This window comes from Pygoscelis adeliae, unplaced genomic scaffold (assembly GCF_000699105.1).
Source record: "Pygoscelis adeliae isolate BGI_AS28 unplaced genomic scaffold, ASM69910v1 Scaffold242, whole genome shotgun sequence".
In the NCBI taxonomy this organism is placed as follows: Eukaryota; Metazoa; Chordata; class Aves; order Sphenisciformes; family Spheniscidae; genus Pygoscelis; species Pygoscelis adeliae.
Genome location: NW_008824369.1, coordinates 4,050,776 through 4,072,379, shown reverse-complemented (window position 1 = coordinate 4,072,379; position 21,604 = coordinate 4,050,776). Strand labels below are relative to the sequence as shown.

Sequence of the window (21,604 nt, the reverse complement as noted above, 5' to 3'; positions counted from 1 at the left end):
TTCTCCACAGGCTGTATTTCTCTCCCTACAGTTTCCTTACAATTTATTCCGTATTTCTAAGACAAGGTATTCTGTGATTATCAGAACTAAAACAGCTGGTTTACTGAGCTTTTGTCTCCTATATTGCATACGCGGCATGTTGCATGTCTTGAGCACGATAAACCCAATTCCCTGCCATATTCTCTCTGACCCTCTTGGCAGAGTAACCTCAGCCCCTGCCTGTCACACGTCCTATAAATCCATTCCACGGGACCCCAGCTCTCTTCAGCATTTCTATTTATTACTTATGCTGTGGCCAACTCTGACCTGCAAGTGTGGTAACATGTCATCACAAGGGTCAATGAAAATAAATAATTTTTGAATTCACTCACAGCTTTTTCTATAACAGAGATAGTAGCAGAGTCTCATCTTGTCTCTGCTTAGGCATTTGAAATTTGTAGGTGTTTCCTACCCCAAGCTGTCTATCAAATTTGACTGAAATGACCGTTCATTTTACAAGCTGTTAGGTGGGACTATCGGAGAGTGCATCTCTTCCTTAGGAAACTCTGCTATAAACTGTAACTATAAACGATATATTGGTCCGATTTGCTCACCTCCCTGTAAAGTGTACTCTGTCACAGGTCTGCTGAACGCTCCCAGCCCAGCTCCATTGTAAGATGCCACCTGGATTTCATACTGGGTCCAAATGATCAGGTCTTTCACTAAGCAGTAGTTAATTTCTGCACTGGTGATGTTCTTATACTGGTATTCTCCAGGGAGACCGGCCAGGCGATACCTACCATATGGGAAGAAAAATTTGCTAGTTAATTAGATGGTATCAATTATAGCAAATATCCTGACTAGCAAAATAGCTTCCTTTGTGAAGAGGCAACCTGCAAACTTTTGCAGCAGAATTATACAGAGAATAATGAAAAATAATCAGAAAGAACAGACCAAGTCCTGATAAGACCATATCGTGTTTGACTGCTATAGTATTTATAATCTGATCTCACCGAGATTACATGCTCAGGGCTAAACAAAACGGGTATTTTATCCTGTTTTACAGTTGCAGAAAAATTACAGCTTTTTAAATGTGGCTTGTCTAGTAGAAGCTGTGATTTAGTACAAAAAATAGCCCAGATGTGATTTTTATCAGGGTGCTGCTGTAAATCAGCTTGAGAAATGTTTTTTTCCTTCTCTTCTGAAATCTGAAAAGGAAGAGCTCAGAGGGCTCTGACCTTCTAGAGTCTCAGGCATTGCCATCTCTGGCTACCACCGGGATTTACTTCACAGAATGATTAAAATAAGGATGGAATATAGTTGAGACTGAAAGACTGGTGAAGTATTGGAATTCCAGGAGAAGGACTGTACCAAATACGGATGAGTGGTAAACACCCTGGCAAACTTTTTGCTGAGACATGGGAAGCTGAAACACTGAATATATTTTCCCGTGTAAAAACTGTATTGCAGAAAACAGAGCCCCTTTGATGTGTCTCTTTAGGCCAAGAAAGCATGGAGAAGAATTCAATTACAGCAAACAAACAAACCTTGCAAATCTGTGAATGTGAATACTGTTTGTTTTCCTTCCTTTAGGAAAATGGTACAATGGATACTTACAATATGCTAATTCACAAAAAAATCAGAAAAATGGAGGCCAAGTAAGGGGCACAAGGCATTACTATTCCATGAAAAAGACAAATATGGAAACATCTGTATTTTTATTCACCACACAGCTTTCACACACTCTTATTCATCTTTTGCTTCACAGTAATCACCAAAAGCTTATTGACACAGAACAATTTCATTGACATCTTACAGTCTGATTTTAAATTCATCTAAGTTAAATTGGTGCAATTTCCACGACTAGACAACTTCATGTATTTCAGCCATAGATTTTGTTCTAAAGTCTTGTTATAAAGAGATCAGTTCTTAATTACTGACAACCCCTCTATTTTCTGCTGAGGAGCTGCTTGCCTGACCATATTTTGGCATACTTAATATTTGTAATGCTACACTGGTGTGATTCCGTTTATGAAATACACATGGAAATAAACTCACCTGAGTTTATTGAATGTCTTGATCTTTTCCTACTTTATGCAATATCTACACCTTTTTCTTTCGTCTCCTGTGAAGGGTGTATGCTTCCTGGCAAAGTCAATTCTTTGTGCAGCCATGTTTTGTCTCACACCTAGCAGACACCAGTGTAGAGTGCTCCTGTGATTTAATCTATTATGCTGTTAGCATGGCAGTCCTCTAAGTGCAATACTGCCAGTGAGAAAAAGGGCAGAGGAAGGAGGCCAGTTCAGAAATGTCATGTCTTCATAATTTTTCCCACCATGGACTTTGATGTATACTCCATACGACTTGTGCAGTGCACCTTCACTTTTAAAGATCAGGTGTTCCATCAATTTAGTATCTTGCATGTCTTGAGCATTGGGTCTCTGGGATGCATGGTGGTTTTCATTTTGTTATACCCTAATTCTACAGAAATCAGTGCAGGAAGACTTTTCTTCAGTGCACGTTGCTGTGACCATACAATTTGACTTGGAAGAACAGCCTGGTTTATTACGTGGGACAGTTGTGCTTTTATATGATAATCTTAAATTCCTGTTGAATAAATGGTTTCTCTGCTCTGTAGTCAAGACAAAGCATGTAGACATCAAAAATGTTCACAGATTGAGCATAATGAATATGATCACTCTCTATTAAAATGGAAAGAGAAATTATAGCGAGGACAGGGATTAATTATGCTAATAGATGCTGTAGAAAATACTTAAGTTAAACATTATGGAAAACGCTATATGGAGAAAACAGAACAGATTGCCAGAAGTAGGAGGCTATGGGATTGCTTTCTCAAAGGACTTAATGCTGAGACTGGGTAAGACTCATTAGGAATAGCTAAGGAATTAATCCTATCATCGAGTAGACCAATTTGAAGGAAAGAACTGTACAAGCAACACTTGTACCCTGTGCAAATAGGTACCCAAGTCTCATGACAAGATTCTAGCTATAGACAGAAGTTAAAGCACCTTTTCCCACCTGTCACTGGTGACTGGCTCAGCTTTCAAACTGAGTCCAGCTCTTAAAACTGCAGGCACTTGCACAAGTGGCTCACCACCGTAACAGGCTCTGTGCAGGTGACAGGGAGATTAACAGACTTCAACTCTGCCTGCAGAGAGAAGGAACTTTCCAGCACTATTTTGGGAGCTCACCAACACTCTTAACATCACAAAAGCATTTCCATCCATGCCAGCAAAAGTAGGAGCACAGCATGAACAGGATGTTGGCATTTAAACTGTAGCATTTAGTTGTCTTTTAGCAGTTCTGGAGGACACTATTAAAAGTGTCAGCAGCCTGCCTACAATAGGCTGTAACCATCACTTGGAAATATGTCAGGGGTGGTGCAATGCTTGGGAGTTTCCCACAAAAACTCTGATTTAGATAATGCCTCTCTTACTAAAGGTGCAGCCCTAGCTGGCTGCTAGCACTGCAGGATGTGTAGGATGCCAAATAAGCAAGTAAGCCGTAGTTGAATTGGGTAGGAGTGAATAACTGAGTCCCAAAAAACTACAAAAGGAAAATGCTCTGCAAAGTCTCTCAGTGTGGCAACACCCTTTCCAACATAATAAATCCTGTGTAAGCAGAAAGACTGGATATATTCAGGATTCCCAGTTACCTGCCTGAATCCGTTTCTCATTAATAAATATAGATGGGGCTCAAAGAATCTTACTCAACTGACTGATTTTCAAAACCAGATCAAGGTCTGCCATGAAGCATCTGACCTGTCATTCCCTCTTTCCATTTTATTTGGCACAAAACTGAAGTTTATTGATTCTGTTCTTGCTCTTCCATAGTGCAGGAACCCTGTTGTGTCTTTGATAAATTTAATTAAACTTTCTAGCAGGAAGCTGAGATTGTAAAAAGCAAATATACATCTGCAATGCATAGGCTGCACTGTACCAACTTCCCATGCGAACACTTTTAGTACTCGGTGCTTCGCTTCACTTTGAAAATGGAAAAAAGCTATCTGGATGTTGAGAGCCTCCATAGGGAGCTGGTCCACTTAGGCAGTCCATGCAGAGTAGCTAACAGAGACCCCAGTTCACTGACTCTCTAGTATAGACAGGCTACAATTTAAGTGCCTCCATCCTTGTGGCACTTGAACAGAGGAGTTTTCTCATCTGTAAATAAACCAGGGCAGCCACAGCATTTGTAAATAATGACTAATATATTTAATGGAATTAGAAATAGTTTTGAGTACACTCTCAAGTCACACCGTTCCGAATTCCCTCATGCACACACAAATCTATCTCCAGACTTGCCAGGTTAGGAAATTACTTACCTTAGGATGTACCCATGAAGAACTCCATTATGTTCACTCTCAGGAGGAGGTTGCCACTGGACCATGATAGACTGATTGGTGCGCCCACTGGCCACTATGTTTTTAGGTGGGGCACTGGGGGGCTCCTCAGGTAGCATCAACCTAAGTACAAAAGAATGTGATGGAGGTGAGTGTTGAAATAAAGGATAGATAACATTTCTATTTCATGTATCCACTCCATGTGAACCAGATTCTTTTATCAAAGTCTTATCACTAGAAAGAAATATAACGCTGATCAAACTGCTGAAGACATGCATGAAATAGTTACAACAAATCAACATAATAGGAAATCAGTTAAGCAAGCAACAAGACAGACAGCTGAGGTAACCTTATTCTCTCTGAATCACCCAGGCTGCTACAACTCTTTAAAAAGATTACAAGCCTGAATGAGTTAGAGCTCAGGTCCAGTGTCTGTGACTCCTTCCAAATTGTTTCTTTCAGCTCTTTCAATATTTTTCATATCAAACTCCTACATTTTGAAAAAGACCTTTAGAGTTCAGCTGTTCTGCAATTCAAGCTCACAGCAAGCTTTGGTTCACAGAAGGGGGATGCATTTGAAACTAAATTTGATGAAGCCATCCTTCTATGTCGCATCTGGGCGAATTCCAGAAGTGACATTGCAATGATTGGGTGAATGCTGTACTCCTTCCCGGGCTAACTGCTGTGGCTTAGCAGAAGAGGAAAAAATATTTCCAAGATTCTGCTCAGCTGATACTCTGGAAATATGAGGGCACCTCTCCCATGGTGTGCTGATATCCTGCATCCTCTAATTGCCATTATCACCAATTACTGACAGCTGCAGAGCACTCTCCAGAGGCCTGGGTAATGTTAACTGCTCCGTTCCCCAATTATTGCGCAAAAGATAACTTTATTTTATTCATTCACAAACAACAGATGATATTTATTTTTATTTATTTTTACTGTACCTGCTGGTCTCAGAGCTGTACTGGCCCTTTCCCACCTGGTTAACCGCACACACCCTAAACTGATAAGTTCGGGCTGGAGTTAGTCCGCTCACAGTAACACCGGTCATCTTTGGGTCAAGATTTGATAGGTGAACCTTCCAGGGAGAATCTGTCGGAATAATTTACATGTGAAAAAGATGGAAGTGCTTGTTAAAAGCCCTGCAGAAGTGAGAAAACGCCTCTGATTGCTCAGAGCTCTTTGTGCTTGTTTTCCTCAGAGGAACTTTGGGAAGAAGTTTCTTTTCGGCAGAAGAAACCTTCCTGTCAGCCCACACGGTTATGCAGATTGCACATTTGTCTACTGGAAAGTGATGCTGCACATGTCATGGCATAATAAATAAAAACTATATTCATTAACATTTTAATAAAAGAGGAAACAAGCATGATAAAGACAGATGGGCTGTGTATTTCACAACCCATCTGTTTGGCAGGCCATTACAACACCACACCCATGAGTGGCTCTGGTGGAAGGACTGTAATGAAATTCACAGTCAGTTTGGAATATCTTCCTACCCAGCTTGCAAGCAGGTGTAGAAGCGTGACTCTCTCTGCCAAATCAGCCCTTTGCTGTAAGACCTGAGAAAGCTTCTGCTGCGGATTCTACACGTCTGCAATTTTTTTTCTAGAGAGAGTATATGGCATTTGGTCTAATCATTTCCTTGGAAGATTCCCTGGTATAAACAGCCCTGGCAGCACTATAAAACCCTCATTGTCAGTTCACATACTTGACATACCGAGCGCCTCTGATGCCCAAATTACATTTTCAAGTTTTCAAAGAGGTCAGAAATGAAACATGTTGAAAATTAAATATCCTGACTTCTTTTCTTCCTAGCCTGGTGTCACATATTCTCCCCGAAGTCATGACTGAAATAGTGAGGGAGAGGTGACATTTGGTCTGTGTTGCAACAGTACAGCAATGGAATCAGCCAATTTAAAGATTTGTTCAGTTTTTAAATAATACCAGCTGTTTTCATGCTCCCTGCTCAAAATTACTAACACTTTCTGGAAATTACTGAGGAACTAGCTGTAAATTTTGGCAATGTATCTGTGCATGTTGCTCATCAGAAGTGCATTGCAGCTCCTGGCAGGTCACCTAGACGTCTGCCTGCAAATGAAGATGAGACGTCCCAAATGTGGAAGGCTGCTAAACTTCACACCAAGATGTAAACCACTAATTTAGTGCTTTTCTGGCAGATTCCTTAGCAAGTTTAAGTCCTCTAGGGTGTGATGTCAGTTGGGCTATAAACACTGCATCTTAGAATTACTCAAAATATATTTATTCCAGTAATGGCTTTCCGAGAACAAAGTCTTTTTTAACAGGAAAACTGACACAGCAGAACACTGGGAAAGCTGGAGAGGGACATTTGCATGGCAGTCAAGTTCCATCCTTGTCAGCTGATGATTTACCAACAGTCACTTCGGCTGCAAGATCTTGACGGCAATTCATCTTAGCTGAACGTTGAACTTCTTTTAGGAAGACCTTAGAGGAAGCACACCTATGCTATCTAGAAAAGCATTGGTTAGGAGTTTTTTGCAGCCTACTTCCTTCTGAATTTTATCAAGCTTCTCTTGAGACTTCACAAACAACTGTTCACCTCATTACAGCCAGAGTGCACAATAACAAATCAAGGTAGCCGAAGTTAAGGTATGGCTGACTTAACACATTGCCTGAAGCAGCTTCCTGAGGAAAATGGAAGAGCAGACACCAACAAGAGAGTGAAATACCCCCTGCATCAGCTACTTGGGTAGTGGTCCATTTCCTAGAGCATTTCATTTGTTTACTGCTGGTGTAAACATCACCTGAGAGTGCTTAACCCAAGCAGCTCAATGTAGTGAGCATTTTGATTCAACAACAGGGCCTATTAATCTCTTCAGCACCTTGGGGCTTTGCTCTGTTTATATGCTCCATCTGTAGAATACTTTATTTATTCTTTCTTCTCCTGGTGGAAGATAAAAGATCTGGCAGGAAGAGAGATTAAACTGAAAACTAATATAAGCGAAGCCTATTCATCTCCTGGGCACCCTGATTCGTAAAGGAAAGTGGTTTGGGGAGGATTTGCTCACTCATGGAGCAGTGGATACAGTGAGTGTGCAGAGTATCTTTAAAATTTAAATGTCAAGTCTTTTTTTTTGACAATCAATAAACTACACATTTCGAAAGGCTGTTCTCCCTCCTGAAATACACAACAAACCCCAGAATTGTACAGAAGCTTGTTTTACCATGGAGAAGAGCAATTTGGACATCGGAAACATGCCATAAAATTTTCAACACCGACTCTCTTCTGCTCCAGGGATGACTGTCACTCGCCTGTCCCAGGAAGCCTGGAGAAGCTCCATGGTGAAAAAGACTTGCCAGGTCAAACTATTAAATAAGCCTCTGTTAGATCGAACAGACTGTGCTAATCCTTCATTTAACTTAAGCTGCCCAGAACGTACTCTGGGCTTTGCTTGCTTGCTCTTCCACTGTAATTGCTACTGTCTGAAAAAATTCCATGTTTAGCTGGATATCGTCTTAAGGATACTCTGGGTATTTTGAATTAACTCTGATTGCCTCTCCAAGTTAATTTATTGGAAACGAAGAATCTCACAGGCTACTCTTTAGTTTACAATGTGATTTGGGGGGTTTTAGAAATTACTTTTGTTCTATCAAGAATTTTTGGATGCACTTGTGTTACGTTTAATAACACTGGTTACTCACCAAGAGGCATTTCTTCTATATTTCCCTGTCTACCTTTGCAATTCATGCATTAATTGCAAATTCCTCAAAATTAATTTCTAATTTGATATTACAGATTAGATCTATTGCAGAAAGCTGATGTTTGCAGATTTGGAGTACATTCCCATGTCCTTCCTTCTCCAGGGGGTTTTGCAGAGACGGTAGTATTGGAATTTGCTGTACTGCTGGAGTTTACTGAATTAATCTTTCAAATCTTCGTGACAATATGATATTGCAAAAAGTTCAAATAAAAATTAAATGGTTCATCCTTTGTTTGGTAGGACTTCAACAAGGTCTACCAGTGGCCTGAGGAAAAGTATCTTTTAACACTATCATGTATAGATCTGAGTCACAGTTGTAACGAGCAACATAGTTTTACTTTGAGTTTTGCAAAGATTTATCAATGTGTTCAATTTTTGTCATTTGAATATTCCTACTGAATTCAGTGACAATTCATAGGCTTTAAGTTAAGCATGTATAGATGCTTTTCATGGGAGCTTTATTACCTCCTCATCGGCACAACGTGATGAATCTGAGTTATATCATTACGTCACACAGCACAGATATCCCAGAATACAATAAAACAAAAATGGGCTTTTATCTTAATTGTACTCAGCAGGATTCTTTAAGGATTAATTCATTTCTTCTAGATAAAAGACTATTCGGAACAATTTTTGATTAATCCCTGAAATCTAAACCTCTTTGGAATAAAATAAGCATATCCCCTTCTAACCCCATGAAGATACTTCATTGGAATTCCTAGGTATATTGCAACAGGGCTAAACAGGTCATGAAACATCCAAAAATTATATTAGTGCCAATGACAGCAACGCATGGTACTACTTATTTGAAAATCCTATTTCAAAAGCAGGTTCACATTCCTGGCTCTGTGTGGGCAGGAATACTTAATGACTGTGTTTCCCTGGAACTGTGTTTTTCAAATTAGGTCATAAATTTGCCCCCAAATGTTTAAGGCCATATGTCTCAAGTCACCCACAGACACGGTCTACTGTGAATACTTCTAATTTGAGAATTATTGCGTTGTGCCAAATACATTCATTTTAAAAATTAGGTGACTCAGTGACTAGAGTTGTTCATATTTCCAGCAATTTATGTGCGTGCTTTGCCACTGTTTTTTCCTCTAATCAAATAAGGTTTTTATATCTCTTTTCTGAATTTATATTAATGAAAAGGAGTTCTAATCCATGCCAGGTGGAGTGACACGCCTCTCTCTAATGCAGCTAGTAATTCGTCCCCTGAAATTTACACTCATTATTTTGAACCCATTTCAGCTATTTCTCTGAAACAGATATTGTTATTATGTATTCATTTACGGTACAGGCTTCAAAACGTACAATGGATCCTAAAGCTATTAGGAAATTACTCAAAGCAAAACAGCTAAAAAAATTAACAGAACTAGGCTGTGTTTTGGTACCTGTAACTGCAAAGCAAAACCCATGTATTAAAACTCCACTGAACTAAGAACAAAGTCTCCTGTGCAGCTTCACTAACTGGAACATAAATCACAATTCTGATGTCCCTCCCTAACCCTTACATGTATGAAAGCAAACGGGGGTTAGGATGTTAAGCATATTGCACTGCTGCTGCAAGAGATACAGACGCAAGCGCACGAGCTCACGGAGGGCATATGCTGACTCCTTGACAGTTGCTCTTTCTGTGGCACAAAGGAGACCAACAGAAAACCTGAAGTTTTCTTTGAAAAGCAAAGAGAGATTCTGCACAGTCGTATCAGACAAAACTATAGCTACACAAGATCAAATGTCAGCTTCATTCACAAACGCCGCTTGGGATGGGGGGGAACAAAGGAAAGGTGGTGTTTTCCAAAGGAGTAGGAGGTCTGTAGAAACTAAATATTAAGCACACGCTACTGAGATCAAAACAACTCTAAAAAACAAACACTTCAAGAAAATAAAAAACAAAACAAGACAGCTTTCCAAACCAAAGCCACTGTTGACATTGTTCCACTATTCTGTTGGCATCTGTAAAGCTGAGCAATAATATACGAAATGAGAGAGAACAGCAACAGTGGAATATTCAAGGGTTTAGATTCCTCCCTGTCCTACTTCTCTGAGTAACCCTTTAGAGACTATACATAAAAGCAAAGTAAATAAAGATGAAAACTGAAAGGACAGCAAGATCCAGAATATTTCTGGGAGTTAAGATGCTCAATTCACAACAGTCCTGGTCTGTATTTGGTTTTTGCAGCTGCAAGCTTGCTGAAGTACATATACCTATGATTTGTGATAATGAGACTCTCTCAGTGGTAGATTGCAATGCCATCAGCCGAAATTATTGGATCTATCATGGAGTGAGCAAGGCTTCACAGGATCCTGTGGAGTTCTCAGGGATTGTCTGCATGATTTCTGAGGAACTATTGTTGATTTTTGCAGAGCCTTCTACAAATTTCAGTGAATTAATTACAGCATTTTCAAAATGATGGCACATTTACCCCATTCCTATACTAGAACAATTGCAAAGCATCCTTGCTAGAAAGGCACTTGGAGACCTTTCAAACTTCTGGCACTGAGTGAGCTGCCTCCTCTTTTAGTGACTCTTCCCAGTCAATGCAGCCCAGTGCAGGACCCAAGTGCATAGGTTCTGCCAGCCCCGTGCTGCCTCTTTGTAAATACAGCTCTAGTATCTTTGCATCATGTTCCCAGACTGGGAGTTTATTAGCTTGTCTTCATTAAAGCCACTGGGAAACATGAAACACAAGGGTAACGTCCTTGGGTGAAAGAACGGGTAAGGAAAAGCAAAAAGGCAGTTACTGGCCTGTAGTCGACAGGAGGGGAAGGAGAGAAGAGTGACAATAAAAAAGGTGGTGGTGAATAAAAGGTAGAGAGGGGGTGTGAGTGCAGAACACTGAGTTTTCTGAGTCATTTGTTACAAAAAGATCAGGAGGTCTTTGCTCAAAAAGAACTGTTTTAAGGACAGCAGTCCTGGGCATGACTTGGGATTTCTGCTAGGATTAGAAAACTGCACTTTGCTTAACAGATGTCAAGATCATCAGTTCTGGGACCTCCACATCTGAAAAGTTATGCACTCCAGGCTGCAAAGCAAAAGGGTTGTATGTGATCTGAAGCTCAAGTTTCATCTCAAGCCCTGTGTGGCAAAACAAAATGCTACTCTCTAGATAATCAGAAATCAGGACTGTTTCACATTCAGTTATGCAGTGGCTAATTTCCACATGTCAGAAAAAGTGATGCTCTTAATTTTTTCATCAAGAATCAATTGTTAGGCTTGAATTTCCAGCTCCTAGTGTGACAGAGATTAGAAAGTATCGCCAAGGTGACCAATTTCCATATAACCTCATCTTTCCATCAACTGCTAAAGAGGCATTAGCACTGTCCCTGAATAACCTCCCAAACTGAGAGCCACAAAGGACCAGACATGCAGCATGACAAAACTGTGAGAAGTGGCAATTCACAATGACCAGGTTTGTAACCCAGGAAGCTAGATATTTGGATATCTTACGGTTAAGCATCCTCAATCACCTACCTAAAAGAAGGGTGTAAAATGATAACCTGGGGAAAGCAGAGAAAATATATGAACCCATATAAAGGTAAGATAGTAGCTCCTATTGACATCCAAGTCTGTTCCTCTGACAGGCCATTGGTTCCTTATATTGTCATACTGCCTGCATTTTGCAGGTAAAATTGGGGCTCTAAATGCATCAGGATATTGATGAACCCAGAGCAAAAGGCAACAATGGGAAGAAATGAAATGTGACTACTGCTATTTTACAGATGTCGAATAGAAGCACTGACAAATGAGCTGTTGTGCCTCAAGTCTAGCTGGCAATGCTGGAGGTGGACCTAAGGCTTTCCTGTATGACAATTCAACCATCTCAGGCCTCTTTTTGTTAACTCTTTCAGCGTGCAAATAGTTGAGCGTAAAACCCAGGGCTTCCTCTTCGTGCACACTGTCTCTCATTTAGCAAACAACAGTAACATTTGGTTAGTAGCTCTGGTGAAAGGTGAGTCTCAAAGAAGGCTGAATAATTAAGAAGAACATGAGGTTGAAACATATTTGACTTTACTCACTGTTCTCAGAGAGCTCGACCATGTAGTAGAGAACAGGGCTGTTTCCATCAAAGGGACGCACCCAGGAGAGCATCACGCTGCGGCTGTATGAGGAATTTAGAGTGGCCAGAAGATTCTGAGGGGAATGAGGCAGCTCGCTGTTAAGGAAAAGAGAAAGGGAGAAAAAACAGCACAGAAAAATCAATCTATGTTTCATTCAGCTACAGTCTTACAGGCAGTTAAAAACAGACGACATCAGACTTGTATGATGATAGATATAAAACTACCAGCAGCTATTGTACAATTAAATAAATGAAAGACATCTCTGAATTCTTCACAATTTTATCCTATTTGGGAAAAAAAAAGTTATGCTGAAAGTCCCAAGGCTGATGCTTAGAACAGCTAATGGAAATGTTGTTAAATGTGGAAAAAAGCCAATTTTCATACTGTGTTTGATTGACACAAGTTGGTCAATAAATTCCCTCTCTCACTTTTTTCCCCTTCTTATGATGATGACCTAGCAATGTGACAGCAGTAATACATATAAACAGTAAAACACATGGGAGATATGATTCAACATGGAATTTTTCATACTCAAGGAAGCAGAAGACATTGACACTATCCATATAGAGCTACTAATCAAAATTACCATATGTATTCTTAGGCTACAGAATAGCTTGATTTACTCGTGGATTCAGGCTTATCCTGTCATGGGTAGAATCTTTCCTTCCTATAATAAGGATTTTTTTGGAAGCACCCAACTAGAAAATGTAGTGAAAATGCCTGCAGAAACCCCATGAAAATACAAAATGAATCATTAAAAAACAAAAATAAAACAGCAGCTCGATTAAAATGTGTAATTTCTCCACATACAGGCGATTTGTGGAAAAACATTTCATTTGTACTCATTGGCTGAAAGTCAGAGGCTGCACAGTGCAGTGAGAAACTAAATTCTGCTGCATCCCTTAAATGCTGATCTGTATTAAGTGATAAGAGCCCTTCTGCCATTATATTTGAGCCTGATTTCTGCTCCTTATCATCCTGGCTCCTAAGGAGAACAAGGACCTCAGATAGTGAAAGAAAAGCAAGGAGGACCAGTTTTCACCCATTCAATCTACTGCTCCTCCCCAGGAAGGCGGAGGGTAACCCTTCCTCAGCATGCACCACTGCTAATCTGCTCTGACCAGAGCAGAGAGCCACAAGGGTGCTTCACATGCTTAATTTAAAAATGTAGTAATTTCTGGTTGTAATGTATCATGCTACTGAAGGCTTACAGTTATTTAAAAACCATGACTCCTTAGCCACTCACAAAAGTAAATACAGACTCTGGCTTTAAGCCAGAACAATAAATATGTCCTGGATTTGGGTTTCTACTGGAAGACTGAGGAGCATATGGAGAGCCAGACAATAGTTTTTTTATTTTTCTGTTAAAACTGTGTATGCTTTTGTTTACGTGTTTATGATGGCTACATGCTGTAGAGTTAATGCAAAAAAAAAAAAAAAGGTTGCTGGAAAAGCCAAAGAGTGGCAAGAAAAACACACAGATAATGAGACAACACAAGCGGAAGACACTCACCTGCCCACCTCTCTGTAGGCTAGAAGGGTTGATGCTTCCTAAGGCTAAACCTGAGACTCAAAGTCTCATCTCATTTCACTTGAAACGCCTAACCAAATTAGCAGCATGGTCACCGCAGGCTCTCTCTGTAGTAAACATGGAATGACACCTCAGGGTGTGATTCAGATCTTAACTTCATTAAATCACTCGCTCAAGATGCCTTGATTATGAGGAGTTTAGGCTGACTGTGCTCTCACTTAGGTCTGGGCATGCACCAACCAAGCTCCAGACTTCTGATGCACGGACAGCTAAGACACGGTTAGTTTTAGGCTAGAAGAAACATCAGGCACAGGAAGGAGTGTGTATGGGCCCAACAGAAGCAGAGTTTGAACAGAGCACTGCAAAATTTTCGATGAACAAGGTTAGGGAAGAGGGGAGACCTGGAAAAAAAGTAGGAGGGCAGCCGGCCTGCAAGACAAAATGGCAGAATAAGCCTGTGATTTGAAAAGTGTGGAGTGGGGGTTTAAGATATGGCCATTTAACCAGGGACTACAGGAGTGTGCTACTTAATTTTGAATGAAACATTAAATTACAATAGGCATTAAACCTCCACTACAATTTATCATTATGTCCTAAGCAAGCTGGTTGGAAAAGTGTTTTTGTGATTAAGCTGGCAGAGGAAATTACTGAAGGAAAGAGAGTAAAGTGTCTTGTTGTGACATGGCTCATGGAAGTCCCAGTCCCCACTTCATTTATCACCAGGCCCTATGGAGAAGAGGTCAGAGATGGGCTGTGGCTTCAGCTTCTTCCAGAAGACGATGCTCACACAGGGAGCAATGTAGGAGGGATGGCTGAGGGGGAGCTCACAGCAAACTTCTCCCCATGTAACTCCTTTTCTGGGAACTAAACAAACACTCCTGGAATATATTAAGGATATTTCCAGGGTGTACATTTACTAGCTAAGCTTGTCTCCCCATACATTTAGAAGGGTTGGATTAACAACTCGTTTGAGGACAGAGGCTACGTGACTAAGAAAGACTTTACAGCTCAGTCTCTCTTTCTTAGAGTACAAGTCTCAGAACACTTTGGAGGAGAGGGGACATTCCCTTTTTCATGTTTTTTAAAGCACAAACTGTGTTTAAATGGGGGGGGGGTGTTTAGGATTTGGGTTTAGTTGATTATTCTCTTAGATTGACACAAAATGGTAATCAGTCAGCAGCGTGAAGGAAACGGGCACTTTCTGTTCAGACAGAGATTGAGTAGCATGAGCTGCAGCAGCCATACAGTACACCTTTCTCCACTAATATCATATTCTTTAGCCATGTGTCCACACCAAACAGCAACAGATGGTGCTTACAGATTTAAATCCCTCAAGGCAGACATAACAAGTGCCTAAGAAACACACCTGGACAGAAATAAATATTTAAAACTACAAAGACATTTCAGCACAGAAGTGTACTTCTCTCTTTGTAGTATACAAAAGTAGAGACTAATAAATAGTAATTCTTAATTTAGCAAGCACTTACACTTTGTCCCCTTCTCATTTGCTACCACATACTGTGTGGAAGGGATGATAAATGAGACCTCTACCACCATCATGAATATCCACGTTCCCAAAAGAGATCATTGCTTCTTTTTTACCTTTAAGAGAATTACTTTTCCTTGCTGTTAACATCCAAGAAATCATTGCAGGGAATGGTAGTTTCAATCCTTCTTCAGGATGAGAAGGACCTCAGACTAGAACTGCTCAACTTCTGATACACCAAGAAGGTGGATGAGGTTTAGTACAGTAACACCCAGGATGCAGAACAGCCCTTGATCGGACACTGGAAGTTTAATTCCAGCATTATCATCTTCCCCACCCCACCCCCCCCCCCCCCCCCGCACTCACTGAATCCCCAAACAGGAAGTACATGAAGGTTTTTTCAATATAGGATATCTTAAGACCTCACTCCTCTAATGCTGAAGAGTTGCATGGAGGCAAGTCTTCCATAACTTACTTTGTATGATAGCAAAATACCTATGTGGACACTTTTAAATCTGTAATTGATAGACAAGCCCAGGGTTAATGGCATAACCACCATGGTGACCTGAGGGGACTCCGACAAAGCAATTAAAATAGCAGATTTGCAAGAAAAGAACATGAAGTCATTGTGACAAACCAGGAGAGAAATATTAGCTAGTTGCAGATGATACATGTTCAAAACAGAAACCCTAATGTTTTGCGTCAGCTCATCACTGCCAGAGGGCAGCTGAAAAATTCACTCAGCAAACACAGTGTGTTTTATAAAATTAGCTAAAAGCAGACTATTTGTTGAGGGAAATAAACCAGACATGGTTTAAGTGATTTCTGAGAAAAAATGGTCCAACGACAGGTAATTAGAGAGACTGTGACTGAAGAAGGGATTACTAAAAAGGCAAGGGAGATTAAACAAGTTTTCTTGTCAGTTTATAAAAAGCCCTGCTCCTATTTCATAAATGATTTCCTAAATCAGGTCCACCATACAAGTTTTACGCAGGAGCAGGTGGTTCATCTGCTAGACCCGGTAACATGGTAAGAAGTTGAGGCAGGAAGCCTAACAAAGCACTCAGCCCTGATGGCTTTGCTCATAAAAGTTTATAATGCTTTAAATTAAGAAACACGTCATCTGTTGCTCGGGACTTTCCAGTTTCTCTTTCAAAAGAATCCTCTCCCATTTCTAAACACAGGAAGGATTCTTGCCACGCACCCATTAGTTTTGAGGCTTTTTTTGTCTCTCGCAGGCCTATAACGAGGTGGATATTTTGAAATTAAAGGCTTGCCAAGTCCCAGAGCATGCAGATTTATTTTCATTTCATTTTGGTGGTCACCACAAGCTCAAATCTACACATGACTTGGGAAAGACTTTTGAATTTTATGCTTTCTTTTTGCTAAAAACACCTACATTTCTGATACACCTTCAATGATGAACAGACACAATTGTATTTCCGAGTGTATTTCCAGGTGCTATTTCTCTTTTGAGTATCAAGTGCATTGAAACTCAGCAATGAACCTTACTTCTTGGATGACATCTCAATAGCGAGCTTGGAAAAATAAATAAAAGCTTTCTTTCTAGTCAGGAAGGAATAACATATTTTCAAGTTTGACATCCTTCCTGTTTTCACTCCCTGCAGAAAGGAAGAGATGGGCTGTAGGAACCGAGGGATATGGGGTCCACATGAAGGTAAGTTTGTAATGAGACGTCATTTTGATTTGTTACTCTGCATTGGTCTTACTGATTTTAGTTTTAGTAATCAAGCTATTTTTTTATGGGATACATTGGGAAGAAATTGGAAGAAGTAGCAATTACAAATACTCTAATAAAATGGGTATCAAAATTCATGTATAAATGATTGACAAAGGCAACACTGTGCATTCTTGGCAACCCGCTGGGTTTTATTATAAGTGGTTAGCTCCCCTCTCCTGCTTTTGAAGAAGGCAGAACAATAATAGTTCTTTCTCTGGTGAAAGAGAACTGAAAGAAGATGAACTTGCTGCCAGGCATAAATTGTCTATTTTTGTATTACATTGTCCTCCCCACATTTTTGCATAGAGAAAGAGCCTAAAAGACTTTACTATATGTTGTGACATAACAGAGGCTTGTACAGGGCTTTGATTTTCCAACAATGCAGCATTACCATACTTTTCAGTCACATTCATACAACAAAGAGATTCTTTAGTATGGACTGCAGACAGGCTGATATTGAGCAGCAGGTATCATCAGGCACAGATAGTGGTAATTCTGCATATTTTATATACACTGAGAACCCTCAGGATACTTTGAGCTGGAATCAGCACAGTTTCCCATCAGGTGAGTGATACATTATGATAACTCAGCTCATGAACCTTTAGGAACAAGCGGTTTTTCCTCTATACGAATTTCAGTATGGTATTTACAGGACTATAAAAGTAAGCTAAATGAAGCTGGGATGTTTCATAACATACAATTATTTTCAGGAACAAATCCTATGACTTGGAGGAATGCAAGAGAAGCACAAGCTCATCATCAAAAGACCTGCAAATGTTTCTGTATTTGCAGTTGAGTAGCTCTGCTAGGAGAAAAAAAATAGTAAGTAAAAAATTAAAATCTCTCTTGCAGAAGAGAAACAACACTCGCAAACGTTTTACCTCGTGCAAATCAAATCAAGTGATGTACATGAAGAATAAACACATTTAGAGGGAAGACAAATGAATGAATAGAGTATCTTGACTAGCAATTAGTTTCTGTGCCCAAGTACCATCAGTGCAAAATTGATGAGCAAAGTAACCTTTGGCTGCACTTTAGCAAGTTCTTCATTAGTTTTCTGGCTTTCCTTTTCAAATATTTTATTTCTTCATAGACGTGCTGAGAAAAATGATCCATCCTGCTTGCACCACCAATGTATACCATGCTGTGCTATCAGCATGTGTTCTTCTAGCAAGAAACAGTACCTTTTTCCCCAAGCCTGTCTTCCAACAAGGGAAGGCAAAGGAAGAGTTTTCTTTCCTTCTTTTCACAGGTTAGAAAACCAGACCACTCAGAGATTAAACAACTGAAGGTCACCCTGAAGGTCACTGGTTTTGAATTGAATCAGTTTGAATAGAAATCAGTAACAAACTTATTTGTGCCTTTGGAAATTTCCCTCGACATGCCTAGAGGTAGAGGAGGGACATGCTGGTTCCTGGGGGAAAAACGGCGGTGAGACAACTGGAGTTGTCAAATAAAGCTAGGTAGGCTAGGATATTATCCATTGGTAGACTGCTCCGGTCTGTAATTGGTTGAGAGGTCTCCTTTGAACATTTGTCTGACATTAGTGGTACTCAAGGCACTGAAGTGTAAGTGCTCATCGATGGGAATGTACATGCCCTGTTTGTTAATGTTCTGCACAAGAGAATTATCTGGGAGAATAGGGAATGTTATAGATCTGTCATTCGTATACGAGCTAGAATTTAATTTAAGCTTTACTTCAGACATTTCCTTTCCACATAGTTTCTTCTTCATTTCACTTCTGTTGTATCATGTATCTCTATTTCTCACAGATTTGTGCTGCTGAGCCAAATGATAATGATGAAAGCTGCAAAGGAATGTGATGTTTTTTGGCATTATTGCACTACCTGCAGCACTACTTTGAAATAAAATGTCACAATTCAAGGTATGATTGAGTGACTTATCAGTTACCGAAGTCCTCTAAAAGAGTGGGTCTGATATTTTTCTTTAATTCCTCCAGGAAAAACAGGTGGTAGGCAATCAGCAACAGAACATTGGAGGAAGCAGAGATACAGGAGTAACAGCCAGTCCCAGCCAATACAACTGGAACAAGCTGGGCTGCAAGAAAGGCAGCCTCAGCAATGTACACGAGATGTACCTCTCCCAGCTAACTTCTAGCCTGAGTTTTATGGAGTATAAAATTATTCCTCACTGGCCAATGGGCAACTGCAAGTAAATACACCTGCTGTGCTGTACTGGGTTGCATAGGGCATCTTTTGCTATTTAGGATTAAGAAATGCTCAGACTGCTGAAGTGTTTAGCACATATTTATAGCTTTGCTTCAGAGTCCAGATTTTAACATTCTTTTCAGTCTTTTCTCCATGATTTTCTGCCCTCCATTCAAAAACTGCCTCAGAGAAAAGCAAGTATGGTTATATAGTAGCAATATATTTTGAATTGTCTTCTGCTTTTGGATTCAAACCAGCAGTAAAATGCACTCCGGGAGGAGAGCTGAGGAGTGCTTAATTAGAGAAAGAACGTATGACCACTCTCTGAAAATGGGGATCTGATCTAGCCTTGGCACTGTCAGAATAAGGCTGTATCAAACAGCCCTCCGCATAGCAAATCTCAGAGGTGAACTCATTACACTGCCAACAGCAGAAGTTGCCATCTTCTCGGAGAGATCAGGCATGACCAGCAGAAACAGATGCAATTTTAGTTAAATTAAAGCATGCGGCACTACTCAAATAAATAAAAAAAGTCTACATAAAACATTACCTTCTTATACATTTGATCTGCACCACACATGTACCAAAACCACAGTTGTTGCTTTCAGTGATAAAAATAAAATGGAAGTGCACTTCACCCCAGTGGAATGACAAAAATAGAAAATATGGAACCTTGTAATGACATTTTTCTAATCCTTTTTCAGAACTGAACTGCACTTTAAACATTTTCTTGTTTTTATTTTTAAAGATCCTTAGGAATACAGAAAGGCATACATAAAAATATTTTTCCCCTGAAAAACTATGTACAAAGAGAATGCAAGAGTAAGCAATGCCTGTTCAGGGACCAGCTATTCTGATATATGTTTAACAGAGAAAAAAAATACTAAAAGTAGGAAAATATTTTCTTATAACCTTGGCATCACAACACACCACCTGGGCTTTATGGAAAAGCCCTACAGCATGGGATGACAAAAGGATTCAGGTTGGAAGGGACCTCAGGAGGTCTCTGATCCAACCTCCTGCTCAAAGCAGGGTCAGCCATGAGATCAGACCTGTTTACCCAGTCTGGTCTTGAAAACTGGAGACAGTATTCCAGATGTAGACTAATAAGTGTCAAATCAAAGGGGGTAATCATGTTCGTCAAACTATTATGCTCATGTTAACACAGCCCAGGATGCTGTTAGCCTTTTTTGTTGCCAGGGCACGCAGCTGGCTCATGTTCAGCTGCTGTTGACCAAGATCCCCAGGTTCTTTCCAGCAGAACTGCTACTGGCCAGTCAGTGCCCAAACCGCATTACTGCAAAAGGTTATTCCTCCCCCGATGCGGACATTGCATTTATCCTTGCTGAATTTCATAAGGTTCCTGTTGGCCCATTTCTCAGCCTATCTAGGTCCCTCTGAATGGTGGTTCTCCCCTTGAGTTTATCTCAGTTGTCCCCCACCCATTTTGTGCCACCTACAAACTTGATGAGCATGCACTCTAACACCTCCTTCAGATCACTGATAATGAAGCTGAACAGAACACGTCCAATTAGATTCCCCTGTGACAGTCCACTTGTTACTGGCTTCAGGTGGACAACAACTTCTTACATTATCCCTTGAGTTCAATCACCCAACCAGATGGACACGTACACATGGTGATTCAGAGAGATGCAGTTGCTCAGAAGTAACTTCCAAGGCTCCAGTTACTTAGAAGTCTAAGCAGCATGGCAGCATGCAAAAGGGAGGACACATTTCAAGGCAATTTAATTAGGAATAAGCCAGGCTTAATTTCCCCTAAAAAAAAACCACAACAAAAATAAAAACTTACAGACTTCCCAGATCTCCTAGAATGAAATGCTAGAAAAATGCCCAAGGGTATCTGAAACCAAGCATAGTGTATATTTAAGATGGAATACTCACATCACTTCTAGTCGAGCCGTTCTGGAGTCATTTCCTCCAAAAGAAATGACCTCACAGGTGTAGTCTCCGATGTCACCTGACCATGTCTGGCTGATGAGGAGGGTTCCATCTTTCTCTACTGTGATCCTGGAACTGCTGGATGGATTTATTACAACACTGTCCTTCTTCCAAACATACCTGAGTATTACAATGCTTCAGTTAACAATTACTCACAAGAACTTCAAAACAGATTTATCTGAACTGTGCAATAAGATATAAGTTTCTATAATCACACGTTAAAAATGACAGGGCCCTACAGTTACTTTCAGGAACAGTGCCTTTTACAAATTCTAGTTTCAGATCAGTGGTCAGAATGAGAAATGTAATTGCATCCAAGTTACTATATATTTAATAAACAATACTATATATTTTACATGGAAAAGGTGAAGTACTCACACCCAAGTTCTAAAGTCCACCTTCGTCAGCATTTTAAACTAGAACATCATACTCTGAAGTTAACAGCTGAGGTGTTATAGAATCATAGAATCATTAAGGTTGGAAGAGACCTCCAAGATCATCGAGTCCAACCGTCAACCCAACACCACCATGCCTACTAAACCGTGTCCCTAAGCGCCTCATCTACCCGTCTT

At 40.2% G+C, this 21,604-nt stretch overlaps 1 protein-coding gene across 1 annotated transcript in view; it reads right to left on the bottom strand.

The window, feature by feature from the left end:
- The window catches only part of SDK1 (sidekick cell adhesion molecule 1), a 422,744-nt gene that overhangs the window by 119,004 nt on the left and 282,136 nt on the right, over window positions 1-21,604 (bottom strand). The window contains exons 13-17 of the mRNA XM_009320033.1: window positions 20,976-21,152; window positions 12,106-12,242; window positions 5,287-5,434; window positions 4,322-4,462; window positions 594-775 (exon numbers count right to left, since the gene is read on the bottom strand). Of these exons, the coding sequence (XP_009318308.1) occupies window positions 594-775; window positions 4,322-4,462; window positions 5,287-5,434; window positions 12,106-12,242; window positions 20,976-21,152 (785 nt within the window). The remainder of the gene's footprint in view (window positions 1-593; window positions 776-4,321; window positions 4,463-5,286; window positions 5,435-12,105; window positions 12,243-20,975; window positions 21,153-21,604) is intronic.